The 20,207-nt window shown below is 39.5% G+C and overlaps 1 protein-coding gene across 19 annotated transcripts in view; it reads right to left on the bottom strand.

Annotated features, from left to right (window-relative positions):
• Positions 1-20,207, bottom strand: part of epb41l2 (erythrocyte membrane protein band 4.1 like 2) — a 200,130-nt gene that overhangs the window by 91,323 nt on the left and 88,600 nt on the right. For all 19 annotated transcript variants that reach the window (XM_073057274.1, XM_073057276.1, XM_073057278.1 and 16 more), the window contains exon 2: positions 3,484-3,985. In XM_073057274.1, the coding sequence (XP_072913375.1) occupies positions 3,484-3,975 (492 nt within the window). In that variant the 5' untranslated portion in view covers positions 3,976-3,985. The remainder of the gene's footprint in view (positions 1-3,483; positions 3,986-20,207) is intronic.

The following is a 20,207-nucleotide window of genomic DNA, read 5'->3' as shown; positions in this document are numbered from 1 at the left end:
ACCTCAGCAAAAGTTAGGAATCAAAAGGTTGAACATGGAGTGACAAAATTGAAAAGGGTGAATACAGGACTGATGGTTTTGTATATGAATACGTGCAGTATACAGAATAAGGTAGATGAACTTGCAGCACTGTTTCAGATTGGCAGGTATGATGTTGAAAGCATCATGGAATCACGGCTGAAAGATTATAGCTGGGAGCTTAACATCCATGGTTATACACATTGTATCGAAAGGATAGGCAAGAAGGCAGAGGGGGGTGGCGTTGCTCTGTTGCCAAAAATGAAAGCAAATAATTTTAAAGAGGTGACAATGTCCGAAAATGTTGAATCATTGTGGACAGAGCTAAGGAACTGCAAGGGTAAAAAGACCCTAATGAGAGTTGGATAATGAGAGTAGCAAGGATGTTGCCTACAAATTATAACTGGAGAAAGAAAAAGCATGCCAAAAGGGGAATGTTACAATAGTCATGGGAGACTTCAATATGCAGGTAGATTGGGAAAATCAGGTTGGTGCTGGATTACAGGAGGGGGAATATCCAGAATGCTTACGAGATGGCTTTTTAGAGCAGCTCGTGGTTGAGCCCACTAGGGATCAGCTATTCTGGATTGGGTATTGTGCAATGAACCAGAATTGATTAGAGAGCTTAAAGTAAAAGAACCATTAGGGGAAAATTATCATATGATAGAACTCGCCCCAGAATTTGAGAAAGAGAAGCTCAAATCAGATGTTTCAGTATGACACTGGAGTAAAGGGAATTGACAAATGAGAGGGGAATTGGCCAAATTGATTGGAAAAGAACACTCGCAAGGATGATGGTAGAGCAGCAATGGTTGGAATTTCTGGAAGCAATTCAGAAGGTACAGGAAATATACATCCTAAAGAGTCAGTAGTATTCCAAAGGAAAGATGACAAAACCATGGCAAATAAGCCAAAGCCAACGTCAAAGCCAAAGAGGGCATATAATAGAGCAAAGATTAGTGGGAAGTTAGAGATTGCTAAGCTATTAAAAACCAACGAAGGCAACTAAAAAAGTCATTAAAGATGGAATACGAAAGTAATCTAGCCCATTACATTAAAGCGGATACCAAAAGTTTCTTCAGATACATAAAGTGGGGCGCGAATGGATATCAGATGCAGTTCAACGATGGAGAATAGTAACGGGGGACAAGGAAATAGCAGATGAACTGAATAAGCATTTTTTGTCCGTCTTCACTGTGGAAGACACTAGTGGTATGGTGGAGTTCTAGATGTCAGGGGCATGAAGTGTATGAAGTTACCATCAATAGGGAGAAGTTCTTGGGAAACTGAAAGGTGCTTGGGTAGATAAGTCACCTGGATCAGATGGTGTACACCCCAAAGTTCTGAAAGTATTGGCTGAAGAAATTGTGGAGGCATTAGGAATGATCTTTCAAGAATCACTGGGTACTGAAATAGTACCAGAAAACTGGAAAATTGCAAATGTCACTCCACTCTTCAAGAAGAGAAAGGCAGAAGAAAGGAAACAATAGGCCAGATAGTCTAATCTCAGTGGTTGGGAAGACGTTGGAATCAATTATTAAAAATGAGTTTTCAGGGTATTTGGAGGCACATGATAAAATAGGTCGTAATCAGCATGATTTCCTCAAGGGAAAATCTTGCCTGACAAATCTGTTGGAATTCTTTGCAGTAACAACCGGGACAAAGGAGAATCAGTTGATGTTGTGTACTTGGATTTTCATAAGGCTTTTGACAAGGTGACACACCTAACAAGCTACAAGCCCATGGTATTACAGGAAAGATTCTAGCATGGATAAAGCAGTGTCCAATTGGCAGGAGGCAAAGAGTAGGAATAAAGGGAGCCTTCTCTAGTTGGCTGCCGGGGTGACTAGTGATGTTCCACAGGGGTCTGTGTTGGGACGGATTCTTTTTACATTATACATCAATGATTTGGATGATGGATTTGATGGCTTTGTTGCAAAATATGCGGACAATATGAAGATAGGCGGAGGGGCAGATAGTATTGAGGAAGTTGAGAGGCTAGAGGAGGAGAGTGGGCAAAGAAATGGCAGATTGAATACAGTGTCAGGAAATCTATAGTCATGCACTGTGGTAGAAGAAATGAAAAGGTTGACCATTTTCTAAATGGAGAGAAAATACAAAAAAAACTGATGTGCAAAGGGACTTGGCAGTCCTCGTGCAAGATTCCCTAAAGGTTAGTGTGTGGGTTGAATCTGTGGTGAGAAAGGCAAATACAATGTTAGCATTCACTTCAAGATGACTAGAATATAAAAGCAAGGATGTAATGTTCAGACTTCATAAAGCACTGGTGAGGCCTCACTTGGAGTATTAAGAGCAGGTTTGGGCCTCTTATCTGAGAAACCGGAGAGGGTTCAAAGGAGGTTCATGAAAATGATTCTGGGATTGAATGGCCTGTCATAGGAAGAGCATCTGATGGTTCTGGTATTATTCACTGGAATTCAGAAGAATGAGAGGTGGCCTCATTGAACCTATTGAAAGGCTTTAATGGAGTGGAAGTGAAGAGGATGTTTCCTATGGTGGAAGAGTCTTAGACCAGAGGACACAGCCTCAGAATAGAGGGGCATCCTTTTAGAATGGAGACAAGGAATTTCTTCAGCCAGAGAGTAGTGAATCTGTGGAATTCTTTGCCATGGGCAGCTGTGGAGGCCAAGTCTGCAGGTATATTTAGAGGTTGATAGATTCTTGATGAGTCAGGGCATGAAGGGATACAGGGAGAAAGCAGAAGATTGGGGCTGAGGGGAAAATTTGATCAGCCATGTTGAAATGGCAGATCAGATTCAATGGGCCAAATGGCCTAATTCTGCTCCTATATCTTACGGTCTTGTATCAGAATCAGGTTTATCATCATGTATATATGTCATAAAATTTGTTTTTGTGACAGCAGTATAGCGTTATACATCAAATTACTGCAGCATTTTTAAAAAAAATTGCACAAGATGAACTAGAGGGACCTTAGGCTTATCTAGTCCAGCAAACTTCACATCACCATACTTAAAACTATTTAAAAAGACAAAAAAAAATCAGCCAGTAGGTGCCCTGATTATCTACTTGAAATTAGAGTTTTGGAAATGAACAGAAGGTTCAGTGCCTTAAATAAAATTCTTTCTCGGGTCAAGCTAATGTTCACAAAATATCTATTTTCAGATATATTACAGGTCATGCAACAAGCTAACAAAGCTGAAAATACTCAAATACATGTTTTATAAATGCTACACAGGACTAATATGCACTTGAAGCATCCATCTGCTTCTTCTCCCCCCACAATCCAAGTTATTCTTCCCCAATTTGGATCATGTTGCAAAACTCAGATCTTTATTAAAACTGCACTCCACAAAATATAGACTTGAAAGAGAATTGAAAATAAGATGTGACAAAAAAGGTCAAGTGTGTGAGATTCAGTATTACAGAAATCCAGTATAACAGCACAGCATTGTATTTTAAAATGGTAATCATAATCAATTTTACCTGCAGTTCCGCACTACTCAAAGACTGCTGCTCCTTTATTTCACCTGTATGGCTCTGCTTTTCTTCCATTCCTTTCACTACTTCATTTTCTAATGCAGTCTTCATTAACTCTGGTTGTTCATTTTCTAAACTTCTGTCATCAGCTTGAATGCCTTCATCGGCTTCCTTCCCTTCTGTAGTTTCCACCTGGGAAAGTGGTTTTTGCTTTTTTAACCATCCAGGCAAAAAACGGGACAATCCTTTACCACCCAATTGATCCTTTTTGTCACTGCTAGGAGTGGCCTGCATATTTGCACTTGAAGCTGAAGGACTTGACTCCTGTTCTTTCTGGGGTTGTGTTGTGGATTCAGACTGCTTATCTTCCTGGATTTCTTTCTCTGGTTCCTGATTTAAACTGGCAGACTTGTCAGGATTTGATGCTTCAGAATCACCCCATTCCATTTCTTTTGACTCTTCCTTTACCTGATCTGTAGATCCAGCTTCGGTCGTCATAATTGGTCAACTACAACAGCATAAAGAATTTTAACAAATTAGTAAGTTTTAATTAGAAAAATTGAATTTCTAAAATTCTCACTTGATCTGCAATCTATTATCAAAATCTCAACAATAATTTCCTTAACACATTTGCAGGGTTTTTTCCCCCCAGCAAAAGTTTCAAATATGAACATTAGATAAATAACAAATTCAAAATATTAAATTACTAGGTAAATAACTGACTCTTCCAATAATGCTACATTATGTACTTACACTGATACATTAGTTGAGTAACTTCCTTAGAAACGAAAAGAAAACCTAATAGGACAATGTTGGTGTACAATAAATGTATTAGAAATTCATAAAATTTTGTCTAATTTCCCCAACTGTTGTGCCATTGTAGTCTGTGCATTCAGCTCCATCTAGTCATTTTTAACCAGATCGAACTGCACATGCATGATACAAAAAGGCAGATTCAATTGTCAAATGCAAAGGGCAGTGTACTCTAGTCAAGATGCTTAAATGATTGTGATAAAAATGCCACAGTAAGTTTTTCAAATTCCATGAACCATTTCAAGTTACATGCTCAATCATACAATCTTGTAGTTATGAAGTTGCTCCAGTAAGGAATGTATGTTCTACTGGGAACCAAATAAAATACTTCAAGCTTACATTTACACAAAATAATGGGACTGAGAGCTGCAAGGAGGACACAAAGCTTTTAAGCAATGGGGACAATTTGAGTGAAAAAGGAAATGTGTGGCTGATTAAAGTAAATAAATGCAAAATTATAAATGAGAAACAGCACAACTAAGATCAGAGCAGATGAAAACACAAATTAGAACCAAACGGCCTTGTAACACCAGTCACTGAAAGCAGGCATGCACATGCATTGGCTTAATGCAGCCAATGAAATGTTGCCTTTCATAAGAGCAGCAAAGTGTGGTATACCAACTGGTCTTGGTATACCACACTTGGGCAATTATGCATAATTTTGGTCTGGTACCTTTACCCAAGGACATGCTCAGCATAGAGGAAGAGCAACTAAACTTCACCAGACCAATATCTGGGACCGAACAGACAAGCCTAGGTTCACTAAAGTTTAGATGAAGGAGGTAATATCATTGAAATACAGGAAAGTCTGACAGGGCTGAATACAAGGAGGACAGATTCCCTGTTGGGGAATTTAGAACAAAAAGGAATAAGTGCAGGGGTTCCCAACTTTTTTTTTGCCATGGGCCACCCTACCATTAACTGAGGCACCTGTGAACCCGAGGTTGGGAACCTGGATTAGCATCTCAGGTTATGGGGCAAAACCATTTTTGAATGAGTTGAGAAATTTCTAAGTAGTGAACCTGTTGAAAGCAGTGGAGGCAAAGTCACTGACAATATTTGAGGCAGTAAATCGATTCCTAGACACAAATGAATCAAAGATAGGCGAACAGAGCAAATCATTGCTTCTTCTGCAGACCCAGTACAAAATAGGAAATTTGACTGTAGAACAATCACATTGAAAGTGACACCATTCACACTGGTGGAACAATGATAGAAAAAGCCAAGAGGATTATTTGTCTTTTAATTACCTCAGTCCTTCAGAGTGGTAGCATTACTTATCCAAAAGAAAATTATATTCAAAAGGCATACCAACATAATACTCCAGTCAGGGGGTAAAAAAAGATCGTTTCTTTTACCATTGAATGAATCAATTCGCTAATTTAAATAATTGGCAGCTTGTACTGATTTAAGAGTTTCTTTTCAAATACAGTACTGGATTCTTCCTACTCAAATTTACATTTAATTCGATTGGGAAATAATTAGATAATGCAAGGAAAAATGTAAAACTTCAGTTGGAATGCAGTTGATAGAATTAGATCAAAATAACTTGGATAAATATCTGGAAGAGTAAACACATTAGTGATGTGTGGAAACAATGGTAGTGTGGGAACAATTTAACTATATGGCCTCTTGCTATGCAAGAAAGCTCAACAACTCCATGACTGCACTGGAAGACTTTCAACAAATTCAGAGTTTCTGCTTTACTTATTTAATAGTTGTGAATCATTCCATACTTTTCAGAACATCTGAATTCTTCCAGTATGCTAGACAATTGTACTTCCAACTGACATTTTCAGTGTAGGTGGCAACAAAATAACAACATAATGTACAGACCTCCTGCAACAACTCAAACTGTGTTTGATGCTTATGCTTAAGGTTCATACAGTTAACTGCTAGACACACACAACTCTTAAAAGAATTATTTTACATAAACTTTCAAGTTCATTAATATCCTGATTACAACTTTAAATACTGTGTAGATCACTATCTGCACAAAGCAGAAAACTGAATGAAAGCAGTTTGACCTTAAACAAACAATATTGTGGAGGAACTCAGAGATCAAGTAGCATTTGTGGGGAAATGGAAGTGTCAGTCAGGATTAAAGCGGAGTAGGAAGACAACAACCAGAAGGGAATGAGCAGGAACCATAAACATTCCCTCACTATCCTGAAGGGTCTTGGTGCAAAACATTGATGGTTTATTCTCCTCCAAAGCTGATATCCTCCAACATTGTGTGCCTTGCTTACTATTTTGCTCTCTTTTTGCACAATTAATTGGGCCAGAAGTTGGGGCACTATTAATTGGGGCAGCTCTTGAAGAACAAAAACTAATCAAGAAAATAGCCAGGATTTCTTTTGTTTATTTGATGCCAGTTAATTGGGACAGGAGACCAGTTTTTAAACTAGCAACAAGTGGTTACTTGCCATTAGACACTACAGCTTGCTTAGAGCAAACAGTTTAGATAGCATCAGTTGCGGGTGTTTGTGTTCAAGAAGCAGTGATTTTTGTCACTGATAGTTGGTGAATAAAAAGCAGTAAGAAAATGCAGAACAGTTTAGCTCACTGCATTTTCAAGCATTCAGTCTTGGAGATTTGAGAAATGGCCAAAAATTAAATGATATTGTAGGTTTTCGCAAAAGAAACAAAGTGAGGCATTTTATGTTTAATGAAACCTGTAACATTTTATTGAACTCAAAAACCTAAACACAAAAGCTTGCAAAAAATCTTTGCATAATAATGTTACCACGGCAGGCCAGCCTCTTAAAGCACAACTCCAACTCCATGTCGGTGCTTGTGAATTATGTAATTTCTCCCAATTATGTTACCCGATATAGCACCAACCCCCCCGCCAGATGTTCAGTAAATTGGAAATTTTCTTGTATCCATCTCCTAACTTGTGCTTAACTTTTCCCCCACAGTGTTACTTAGAATGTTCTTTTGTCTTCATGGTGTCTTTTTTTGCCAAGATACTGACTCGCCACCAGTTGGACCTTCCAGATACAGGTGTATTTTTACTACAATCAATTTAAACACCTTGACTACACATGGTCACTAATTATGTGACTTTAAAACCAATTGGCTGAACCAATGATGATTCAGTGTGTCATTAAAAGGGGTGAATACTTTTACAATCCATTATTTTGTTTTATATTTGTTATTAATTTAGATCACTTTGTAGAGATCTGTTTTCACTTTGACACAAAAGAATTTTTCCTCTGTTGATCAGTGTCAGAAAAAGCCAAATTAAATCCACTGATTCAATGCTGTAAAACAACATGTAAACTTCCAAGGAGTGAATACTTTTTATAGGCACTGTATTTTTATGTATTGACCATAAGACAAAGCAGCAGAAGTCGACCATTCGGCCCATCGAGTCTGCTCCACCATTTCATCATGAGCTGATCCATTCTCCCGCTTAGTCCCACTCCCCTGCCTTCTCACCACAACCTTTGAAGCCCTGGCTACTCAGATACCTATCAATCTCTTGCCTTAAATACACCCAATGACTTGACCTCCATTGCCACCCGTGGCAACAAATTCCATAGATTCACCACCCTCTGGCTAAAAAAATTTCTTTGCATCTCTGTTCTGCATGGGCACCCTTCAATCCTTAAGTCATGCCCTCTCATACTAGACTCCCCCACCATAGGAAACAACTTTTCCACATCCACTCTGTCCATGCCTTTCAACATTTGAAATGTTTCTATGAGTTCCCCCACCATTCTTCTAAACTCCGAGGAGTACAGTCCAAGAGCAGTCAAACATTCCTCATATGTTAACTCTCTCATTCTCGGAATCATTCTAATGAATCTTCTCTGAACCCTCTCCAACGTCAGCACATCCCTTCTTGAAGCCCAAAACTACACACAATACTCCAAGTGAGGTCTTACCAGTGCCTTATAGAGCCTCAACATTGCACTGTAATTGTACTGCACTGTAATGCTGCTGCAAATCAAGTTTTAAAACACGTATCAGTGATAACAAACCTGATTCTGATTTGGAGGAAGGTGGAAAAATGGAGGAAATGCAAGGTGTCCATCACAGAGCAGAAGGGAAGCCACTTTCCCTGACAAAGGACATTCCAGATTTGGGTGGGGGGTGGGGGAGGAGGGGTCTCCTACTTCTCACCTTTCACTCTTACCCCCCCCCACCCACCTAATACTGCCTACAATCACTATTACAAATTTTAATTTATAAATATAGAATATATTGCTGTTGACCATATGCTCTGAGTTTAAGATCGTGCTGGCAAAACTCAATGACTAAATGCTGGTGGCAAATAAAAACAAACAACTACTAAATACCTTCTTATCACACTTTTTCTGATAAATGATCACTGCAAACAATAGCCTGTAACTTCCCTTTCGGGTTGAGCTTTTGAACCACACATATGACTTGGCATTTTTGCAGTATGAACTGAAGTCTCCAATGTGTAGGATGCTTGCTGCAAAACATGCACAGACCGAATCAAGGTGGCAGGGTTCGGGCCAGAGAACAGGGAATGAGCCAATGTTTGCCCGTTGCTGGAGCAGTCTTGGAGGCAATTCGATGCAGCAGAACAGAGACAAGGCAGAGCATAGGCCCGGGGCCAAGATCAAAGAAAGATCCAGTATTTGATCGACTCAAGTATCAAGCCAAATTGGAAAGGTTGGGTACAGGCTGAATTAAGGCGGCGGGGCCTGGGCCTGACAGCTCATCAAAGCGATGGGGTCCGGGTCGGAGAACAAGGAATAACCTGAGGCTTGTATGAAATAAGTGCTGGGCCAGATTGAAAAGGTCAGCGTGTTGGGGCTGGAGGCAAGTTATGGGCTGATTCAGCTCGCTGCTCCGCAAGGTTTACTCATCTCTCTCTGCACTGGACTTCAGCTCGAATCTGCCTGGCTGTGAATTCACTCTGAGTGCTATTTGCTTACTTTTATCGTTTGCGTTGATTTGTGTTTATTTTCTCTGCATATTGGGTGCTTGACAATCTTCTGTTGCTTTAATGGGTTCTAAATGGCTTCTTTGTTTTGTGGCTGCCTGGAAGGAGTGTTATCTCAAGGTTGTATAAAGCATACATACTTTAATAAATAAACTTTGAACTTTGCTTTATCATCTCCCTTTCAGTAAATATTGTCAGAATTCAGACCACTGGGGCAGCAGCATAATCAAAAAAAAAACCTGGAATGCCATTAACACAAGGGTTGGCTTTTAAATGGAGAATCAATTTTCACTTCCTTGTGATTCTTGTAAAAACAATATTATTTAAGGTGGGAGGGACCAGAAAGAAAGTTTATTGTACATTTTGCATCACATGATGTTTCAAGGGAATAAAAGTACGATGCAACCTGTAAGTATTTCTGGAAAAGATGTCTGATTATCAATCTGTTCCAAAGTTCTGCACGAATGCATCCTTTAATTCAATTGTTCCACATGGTCTTATAATGCTTCATTAGACACATTCTTCTCATGTAAATTATGGAGTCAGATTATAGAATGTGTGTAATCTACTGTAACTACCAGGTTTATTCAAGATAGGATGTCAGTTTTCCCAAGCACAGCTTCAAATAAAGCATATCATTTCACCTAAACAGTTGTTAAAAACAAGTCCTACAGTGTAACATGATCCCAAAAATCCCTTAAAGTTGGTTCTTTTAAAGTTGAATGAATAAATAGAAGGGAGAAGTGAGAAGGTTATGGGGCCAATGTTAGTAGCTGCAACAAAGGAGGAAAAAAAAGCCACAAGTATCACAAGTGGTATAAACAAGCAGGGTTGAATATTAAATTATATGAATTTTTCTTATCCTACATTAAAAAGTACTTCAACAAAATAGTTGTAAAAAATTCTAACATGGAAGACAACAGCACCCAAGCTACAGCATCACTACATCATGTAAAGCACCTTTGTGGGACAGATTAATCAACAACCCAAATCATATACAAGGGCCATTCATGGAAAAAATTGAAGCCCTGATCTTCTAGAGATTCTTGCTAGATGTTATTGTGACTGCACTCAAGAGTTGGATTGCAGTACTCATGAAGTCTACTGGGGGAACAGCCAGTTTCTTGCACCTACTGTCACCACAGATCTACAAACTCATCCAGCTCTCCACTTAGCCTTGGATCACCTGAACAGCAATATCCATATCAGGCTGTTCAGTAACTACAGCTTGGCATTCAACACAATCATCCCCTCATTGCTGGTGAACAAGGATTCCTGGGCTTTCATACCTCCTCTGCAACTGGATTGTTGACCTCAATGAGGGGTCACAGCCTGTGTGGATCAGTAATAACATCTCCTCCTTACTGACAATCAACCATAGGTGCATCTCAAGGAAGTATGCCGAGTTCTCTGCTCTAATCCCACTACATGACTGCGGCTAGGCACAGTTCTAACACTATCTATAAATTCACTAAAGACACCACTGCAGAATCTCAGATCGTGAAAATGTAAGATAGATCAACTGGTTAAGTGGAATCGCAATGACCTTGCATTCAACATCAACAAAGCCAAGGATCTATCAGAGGATCTATCCTGGGCCCAACACATTAATGCAATCATAAAGTCACGCTGGAGGCTGTACTTCATTAAGAGTTCGAAGAGCTTTGACATGTCATAAAAACAAGCAAATAGTGGAAAGCATTCTGACTGGTTGCATCACCAGCTAGCGTCGAAGCTCCAATGCACAAAATTGAAAGAAGTTGTAGAAGGTTGTAAACACAACCAGCTCCATCATAGGCACAACCATCCTCACCATTGAGGAGAGTTTCAAAAGGTGGTGCCTCAAGAAAGTAGCATCCATCTTTAAAGACTCTCAGCATCTGGGACATACCCTTTTCTCATTACCATCATTAGGGAGGAACCTGAAGATCCTCACTCAAAATTTTCAGTGTTGTTTTTGTGCCACATATTAATGAGGCCAGAAAGAGGAAGATCATACAGTTTAACACGCAAGGTGATGGTGCAGGAAGAAGAGCTTCAGATTACTGGATCATCGAGCTCTATTCCAGGAATGTGGGACCTGGATAGAAGAGATGGCTTGCACCTGAGCTGGAGGTGAACTAATATCCTCATAGGAAGGATTGCTAGTGCAAAGTACAGTGGCAGGGGGATGGGAACCAGAGTGCCGGAACAGCTAATGGAGTGGTTGTTGATAAAGATGTAATTAAGCCTACATACAAAGTCCAGAATCAAAAGGTCAAGCATGGAGGGACTAATGCTCTGACCCACGGATATTTCAATGCAAGGAGAATTGTAGGATCATAGGAAAACTGAATGAGCTTAAGGCATGGCTCATCACACAGAATTATGACATTGTAGCCCTTAGTGATACTTGATTGGAGGAGGTGCAGGACTGGCAGCTCAATGTTCTGGGATTCCATTGTTTCAGATGTGACAGAAAGGGAGGGATTAAATGGTGATGGTAGCATTACTAGTCAAGGAAAATGAAATGGCAGTGCTCAGATAGAACAGGCTGGAGAGCTTTTTGAGTAGTGAGGCTTTATGGGTAGAACTGAGTAAGAACGGTAAGATCAAGGAAGTGGGATTATATTATAGAGCACGCAACAGTCCGCAGAATTTAGAGGAACAAACTTGAGAGATCAAAAACTGCTGCAAGCAACAAGGGTGTGATAGTAGGGGATTTTAACTTTCCACATGTTGACTGAGACTCTCATACTATAAAAGGGCTGACTGGGAAAATTTGCAAATGCGTTCAGGAAAGTTTTCTTAATCAGTACATAGAAGTCCCAACCAGAGACGGTGTGATAGCAGATCTCCTATTAGGGAATGAAACCGGGCAGGTAACAGCAGTTTGTGCAGGGAAACATTTTGCATCTTGTGATCATAATGCCATTAATTTCAAGGTAATTTTGGAGAAGGGTAGGTCTGGTCCCAGGTTTGAAATTCTAAAATTGAGAAAGGCCAACTTTGATGGGTTCAGAAAGGATCTGGCAAGCATGAATTGGGACTGGTTGTTTTCTGGCAAAGGCATACCTGGTATGTGGGAGGCCTTTAAAAGGAAAATTCTGAGAGTGCAGAGCTTGTTCTTGTCAGAATACATGGAAAGGATAACTGGTTTAGGGAACCGTTATTTGAGAGATAGAGGCCTTGGTTAAGAAAAAGGAGGTGCACAGCACATATAGGCAGGCAGGAACAAATGAGGTACTTGAGGAATACAAGAAATGCAGAAGAACACTTGAGAAACTAGGAGGGCTAAAATGGCAGGAGGTTGCTCTAGCAAATAAGGTGAAAGAGAATCCTATGGGTTTCCTCAGAATATATTAAGAGCAAAAAGATAGTAAGGGCCAAAATTGGTCCTCTGCAGGGGGCTAAAAAAGATGGGGGGGAAGACTGTAAATGGATTTTTTTTTGTATCTGAATTGACTCAGGGATAGACACAGAGTCTACAGAAGTGAGTCAAAGCAGCAGCAACATCATGGACCCTATACAGTTAACAGGCAGGGGAGTGTTTGCTGCAGAGGCACATTAGGGTGGATAAATTTCCAGGGTCTGACCAGTTGTTCCCTTAGACCCCGTGGGAGGCAAGAGCAGAAATTGCAGGGGCCCTAGCAGAGGATTAAAGGATAGCTAATGTTGTTCCATTATTTAAGCAAGGCTCTTAAGAATAAGAAAATTATAAGCCAGCAAACCTCATAGTCACAGGCTTTATCCCAGGGTTGGAATGGCTAGCACGAGAGGGCACAGTTTTAAGGTGTTTGGAAGTAAGTAGAGGAGATGTCAAGGGTAAGTTGTTTTTATTTTTTTAAAACCGCAGAGAGTGATTGAGTGTGTGGAATGGGCTGCCAGCAACAGTGGTGGAGCGTGGGGATATGATAGGGCCTTTTAAGAGACTCCTGAATAGGTACATGGAGCTCAGAAAAATAGAGGACTATGGGTAATCCTATGTAATTTCTAAGGTAAGGACATGTTCTGCACAACTTTGTGGGCCGAAGGGCCTATATTGTGCTGTAGGTTTTCTTAGTTTCTATAGACAGGGACTGATTAGGTATAGTCAATGTGGCTTTGTATGCGACAGTTCTTGTCTAACCAATCTTAAGAGTTCTTCGAGGAAATTATCAGAAAAGTTGAAGACAAAGCAGTGGATGTTGTCTACATGGACCTTAACAAGGTCACTGACAAGGTCCTGCATAAGAGGTTGGTCAAGAAGGTTTGGTTACTTGGCATTCAAGATGAGGTAGAAAACTAGATTAGACATTGGCTTTGCAGGAGAAGCCAGAGAGTGGTTGCAGACCAATCACAAACAAGAGAAAATCTGCAGATGCTGAGCAACACACAAAATGCTGGAGGGATTCAGCCCAAAACGTCGACTGAACTCTTTTCCTAGATGCTGCCAGTCCTGCTGAGCTCCTTCATTTTGTGTGTGTTGAGTGGTAGTAGATATTTGCTTCTCTGAATGGAGGACTGTGACTAGTGGTGTGCTGCAGCGATCAGTGATGGGACTCCCCAGCCTTCTCCCCTGTAACCTTTGATGTCATGTCTAATCAAGAACCTATCAATCTCTCCTTTAAATACACCAAACTAACTGGCCTCCACAGCTGCCTGTGGTAACAAATTCCACAAAATCACCACACTCTGGCTAAAGAAATTTCTCCACACCTGTTAAATTGATGTTCCTGTTTAAATGGGTGTGCCCTCTTGTCCTACACTCTCCCAGCATGGAAAACATCCTTTCCACAGTTACTCTGTCTAAGCCTTTAAACATTCAAAAGGTTTCAATAAGATACCCTTTGTCTTTCTAAATTCCAGTGATTACAGACCCATTAAACATTGCTCATATAATTCTTTCATGCCTGAAATCTTCCCTGTGAACCTCCTCCAATGCCTGCACAGCTTTTCCTAGACGAAAAGCCCAAAACTGTTCACAATACTCAAAGGTGAGGCCTCACCAGTGCCTTATAAAACCTCAGCATTACATCCCTCCTTGAAATGAATGCTAACATGGTATTTGCCTTCACCACCACCGACTTACCTGCAAGTTGACCTTTAGGGTGTTCTGCACAAGGACTCCCAAGACCCTTTGCATCTCAGATTTTTGGATTTTCTACCCACTTAGAAAATAGCCTGTCATTTATTTCTACCACCAAAGTGCATGACCATGCATTTTCCACTATTGTACTTCATTTGCCACTTCCTTGCCCATTTTTGAAATCTGTCCATGTCCTTCTGCAGCCTACCCATTACATCAAAGCTACCTGCCCCTCCACCACTTTGATTCATCTGCAAACCGGGCAACATAACTATCTATTCCACCATCTAAATCATTTATATACAGCATAAAAAGCGGACCCAACATTGACACCTGTGGAATACCAGTCACTGGCTACCAACCATAGAAAGATCCTTTTATCTCCTACCAATCAGCAATGCTCTAACCATCCCAGTAACTTTCCTGTAATACCATAGGCTCTTAACTTGGTAAGTAGTCTCATGTTGTCAAAGGTCTTCTGAAAGTCCAAATATACAACATCCACTGCACCTCTATTTATCCTACCTGTACTATCAAAGAATTTCAACTAGTTCGTCAGGCAGGATTTTCTCTCAAGAAAACCATGCTTACCTTGCCCTGTGTCACGAAGTACTCCATAACTTCATCCTTAACAATTGACTACAACATCTTCCCAACCACTGAGGTCAGGCTAACCGGTCTATAATTTCCTCTCTGCTGCCTTCCTCCATTCTTAGAGTGGAGTGACATTTGAAATTTTCCAGTCCCCTGGCACCATGCCAGAGACTAATAATTTTTGAAAGATCATTACTATGCCTCCACTATCTCTATCACTATCTCTTTCAGAACTGTAGGGTATAGTTAATCTGGTCTGGGAGAGTTATGTAGCTTTAGGTCCTTCAGCTTTTTGAGCAGCACTTCTCTTCCTTCACACCCTTCATCTGGTGCACTACTGGTGTCTTCCACAATGAAGACTGATGCAAAATACTCATCTGGTTCATCTGCCAATGCCTTGTCCCCATTATTATTACTCTGAGCCTCATTTTTAGTGGTCCTATATTCACTCTCATCTCCCTTATATTTTTTCCATACTTCAAAAACTACTTCTTATGCACTTTGATGTTGCTTGCTTTCATGTTTCATTTTTTTCCTCCTAATGATTCTTAAGTTGAACTCAATCATATTATGATCACTTTCTCCTAAGGGGTCCTTTACCTCGAGCCCCCTAATCACCTCTGGTTCATTTTATAACACCCTGATCCCCTAGTAGGCTCAAACTATCCTAAAAAGCCATCTCGTAGGCATTCAACAAACTCACTCTTGACATCCATTACCAACCTGATTTTTCCCAATTGACCTGCATGTTAAAATTCCTTAAAACATAGAAGACTGTTGGGAGATTTAATGGAGGTACACAAAATTATGAAATGCCTAGACGGGTAAATGCAAGCAGGCTTTTTTCATTGAGGTTGGGCAGGACATCAACCAGAAGTCATGCGTTAAGGGTGAAATGTTTAAGGGGAACATGAGGGGGAATATTTTCAGAGAGCATGTGGAACAATCCGACAGTGCAAGTGATAGATATGACTTGGATTTCAATGCTAAAAAGAGATTTCAATAAGTACATGGGGTACGTAGGGCTATGGTCCGGGTGCAGGTCGATGGTAGTGGGCAGATTAATGGCTCGACATGGACTAGATGGGCTGAAGGGCTTGTTTCTGTGCTGTAGTGTTCTGTGACTATTTTAGGAATGACTTCTTCCCCACCACTATCAGATTTCTGAACACTATGCAGTACCTCACGATCCTGCTTTTACACATTTTCCCTCTGCAACTTGTAGTAATTTTTATGGCTTGTACTGTACTGCTGTCATAAAAAAAGCAAATTTCCCAATATGTCAGTTACAATACCTCATATCAATTATAATAAATCTGATTCCAAATCTCTACAACATCTGGGTTCTAAACAGTTTCAGAATTTCCATCTGCTGAAGTTTATTCTTGTCATTAGCATACAAGGTACAAATAGCTTGTTTTCAACAGTAGAACAGTACAGTATACAGTAAACATGACAATAAAATTAAAATATACACAACTTGGCATGCATAAAAATAAAAATTCTTTAGAAAATGCTAAAGGGTGTTGGATTCCACTGTTTAAATCCAAGGTTCTTCCAAATGTCAGGAAAGCAGCACAATACTTGTTGCTTTACATTCATTTTACTGAGTGTTGATAGAACAATGTTGTTGAAATGAACAGTGATAGAGGTTTATTAAGTGAAGGAAAAGCTGAGATCCAAGAAGATTAAGATACCATTTTTTGTGGTATACCTCCTTCATACTACAGAGAAGGAACATTAGAAGAACACACTGAACTTGCATAGTCTAGGAAGCAGACTAGGCAGTTACTTGTATATAATTATACTCAGTAAAATACAAGCCAATAATTGATTGTTAAGCTGCAAAGAAAATATAAATTTATCAATCTAATCTAAGAATTAAACAGTCAGATCCAACAATGGAAAAGATAAGCTTGATATAATTTGGAAACCTCAACTCAATTTTCTCCACCTGCTGTTAATCACAGGATGGTCATAAATAAGAAGATGTCATTCATATGTTTTATAATGAAAGGACAATCCAGCTAACTCATTCTCATAGCTCCACAAATTTACAAGCTCACACAAGTTAAGGAAAACCATTTGTGAGATGCTCTGCGAACAAAGTCATCTACTGCAAAACAAGATACATTTAAATAGTACAGCACAATCAGAATAGCGTTTATTATCATGTCTTAAAAGACACAAAATTTGTTGTTCTGTGGCAGCAGTAGAGTGCAAAGATAAATTTGTTAACAATTACAAAATAAACAGTGCAAAAAAGGGAAAAAAGGAGAGTTCATATTTTCATAAACGATTCAGAAATCTGATGGCCAAGGGGCAGAAGCTGTTTCCAAATTGAGTCTGCATCTTTTGACTCCTGTACCCCCTCCTTGATGGTAGCAAGCACAGGGCATATTTTGAATTGTGAGGGTCCTTTCTGATGGATGCTGCCTTCTTGAACACCACTACTTAAAGATGTCCTTGACAAGTGAGGAGAGTTGTGCCCGTGACAGAGCTAGCCAAGTCAACAACCTCTGCAATCTTGTGTATAGGGGCTTCCATACCAGACAGACTGTGTTGAAACTAGTCAGAATGTTCTTCACCAGACAACAAACAGAAATTTGTTAGTCTTTGGTGACAAACCAGATCAACTCAAACTCTAATAGGTAGAGCCACTAGCATACCTCATCACCAATACGATTTTTTTTGGACTAAACTCAATTTCCATTTGAACAAAATCACCTCCGTGGTCTCAAGATTGGCATTCAATTGAGAATTATTAATCAAGTAATCCTCAATATGCTTGAGGGAGGAAATGAGCCTTCAGATCCTGCAGCAAAGAGTAACAGTGCATTTCCAAGTCAGGAAAATACATGACTTGGAGTGGAAAATTGGGAAGTGATGGCATTTCCTTGTAGTTATTGCCCTCCTCTTTCGCAGTAGTGCAGGCATGGTTATTGAAATAACCATAATGTGTTTCACAAATAACATAGACACTGCACTTGTAGTGGCACAAATCAATATTTAGGGTGGTAAATGGGGTGCCACTCATCAGGCAGATTACTTGGTCCTGGATGATGTTGAGTTTCTTCAGAATTGCAGGCACTGCGCAGTCCACCTTGAACAGACTTTATCATGGACGGAAAGATGTTGATACTTAGTTATACATAGGACAACTGGCAAGTAACTGAGGCTGAATAACCTCAGCCTCATACATGGCAAGAATCTAACCACCAATGCTTTCCCTTTAATGCCCATTAACTTCAGTTTTACCAAGGAGGCCCTATTCCACAATTGGTTAAATCCTGCCTTCATGATCACGATCACTTCACCTCTGGAATTCATCTCTTGGGCTTATTTTGACCAAGGCTGTCACATTTGGAGCTGGCAAAAGCCATATCTGGACATCAGTAATAGAGGTTATTGGTGACTCAATGCCATCTGATATTTTTGAGGACAACTAATGATCAAGAATAGACTGAGTGGAAATCACCCTGCTTTCCGTGGGAAAAAGAAAATACCAAGGCAATTCTCCATATTCACTGAAAGCTGGAATTGTACAGGAACTGTTTGGCTTGAGATGAAGATAGGGGTAGACATTGAAACAGAGAAGGAGAATGATCATGGTACAATTTCAATATTGGAATTGTTCTCCTGAAGTTTCAAAGCTTTTGAAACAAAGTGGAGTTCAGAATAAAAAAAGGTTCATGTGCATGAAATAGGAAAACTGCAGCTTTGGGATCCAGTACAAGTACAATGGATGGAATAGCCATCTTCAGTATGAAGATTTACCCCTTCAAAACTCCTCCTGCATCTTCTGTTCAATGGGTGCTGGACAGAAATTGTCTGTTGAAAATGATTATTATTATTATTATTATATTTCCTTTCTTTCTAGCAGCAATACTCCCCGTTTCACAATGCAGGCAACGAGAACATTGAGATTTCATAAGTTACTTTACCCATCATAAAAAAATTTAGACCTAGGAATTAAGCTTTATCCAAACTAGCAATAAGTTAGTTATTTCTAGTTTTACTGAATTATAGCCATATAGCTCAAACATTGCTGAATTATTTATATGCAGACTTTGATTTTACGTATCCTGTTTTCCTCAGTTGTGTCGTTAAACACATCTAAAGATACTGATTAGCTTTACTTGTCATATGTACTTCAAAAGATTGTGTTGTGTGCATCAAATCAATTCACAGAGGGCTGTGCTTGACATTTCCAGTGTCAACAGAACATGCGCTAACCCATACATCATTGGAATGTCAGAATCAAATTTATTATCACTGGCACATGTCGTGGAACTTGCTGACTTAGCAGCAGTTCAATGGTAGGCATAATATAGAAGAAAAAATAAAATAATAAATAAATCAACTACAGTATACATATATTGAATAGATTAAAATTTGTGCAAAAACAAATAATATCTATTTAAAAAGTGAGGTAGTGTCCAAAGATTCAATGTCCATTTAGGAATCAGATGGCAGAAGGGAAGAAGCTATTCCTGAATCACTGAGTGTGTACCTTCAGCCTTCTGTACCTCCCACCTGATGTTAACAGTGAGAAAAGGGCACGCCCTGGTTGCTGGAGGTCCTTGACAGCAATTATACCAGTGTCTTAATGACTATCGCCCAATATCATTCTCATCGACAGTAATAATAAACCTGATTCTGAATTTATAAATATGGCATGAAACCCAGTCACAGGGAAAACGTACAAACTTCTTACAGACAGCAGTGGGAACTGAATTTCGACTGGCAATTGGGGGTGCTGTAAAGAGTTTGTGCTAACCGCAACACTACTGTGCCAACTTATAAATCTATCAATCTTGATTGGGGATGACAGTTATTTTCATATTAGGGCAATATGACACTGAGTGCACTTGCAAATAACTTCTAGACTCACGCATTTATGAAATACAGAAAATATACAAAATACTTCAGAAATCATTCCTTTCCCCTTCAGGACAAGTTATGGGAAAAAAACCTGACAAAAATTAGACTTCAAGACTTTTAAGGCTGTACCTACAGCCAGTTATATCAGGCAACAGTACGTACCATCAAAATTTGTGTAATGTTAAAACAAACTATTTTAATACCATCCCATTCCAGAAACACAACTGCCAACAGTCGGTGGCTAGAAGACATGGTAATGCTGAACTGTTTTTTAAAAATGAAAAAATTAATTTATGTCAATTCCAAAAACTGTGCCTTTACTGAAAAGCTCACTAAGCAAAATAATTAAAATATTCTCACACTAATTCATCTATTGCAATAAAAACAATGCAAAGATGATGTCAGGAAAAACATCACATGTAACAATCCATCAATGCTACACCACAACTGACAAAAAAGCAAATTTAG

This window comes from Hemitrygon akajei, chromosome 9 (genome assembly GCF_048418815.1).
Source record: "Hemitrygon akajei chromosome 9, sHemAka1.3, whole genome shotgun sequence".
NCBI classification, from domain to species: Eukaryota; Metazoa; Chordata; class Chondrichthyes; order Myliobatiformes; family Dasyatidae; genus Hemitrygon; species Hemitrygon akajei.
This window is presented reverse-complemented; position numbering and strand designations above follow the sequence as displayed.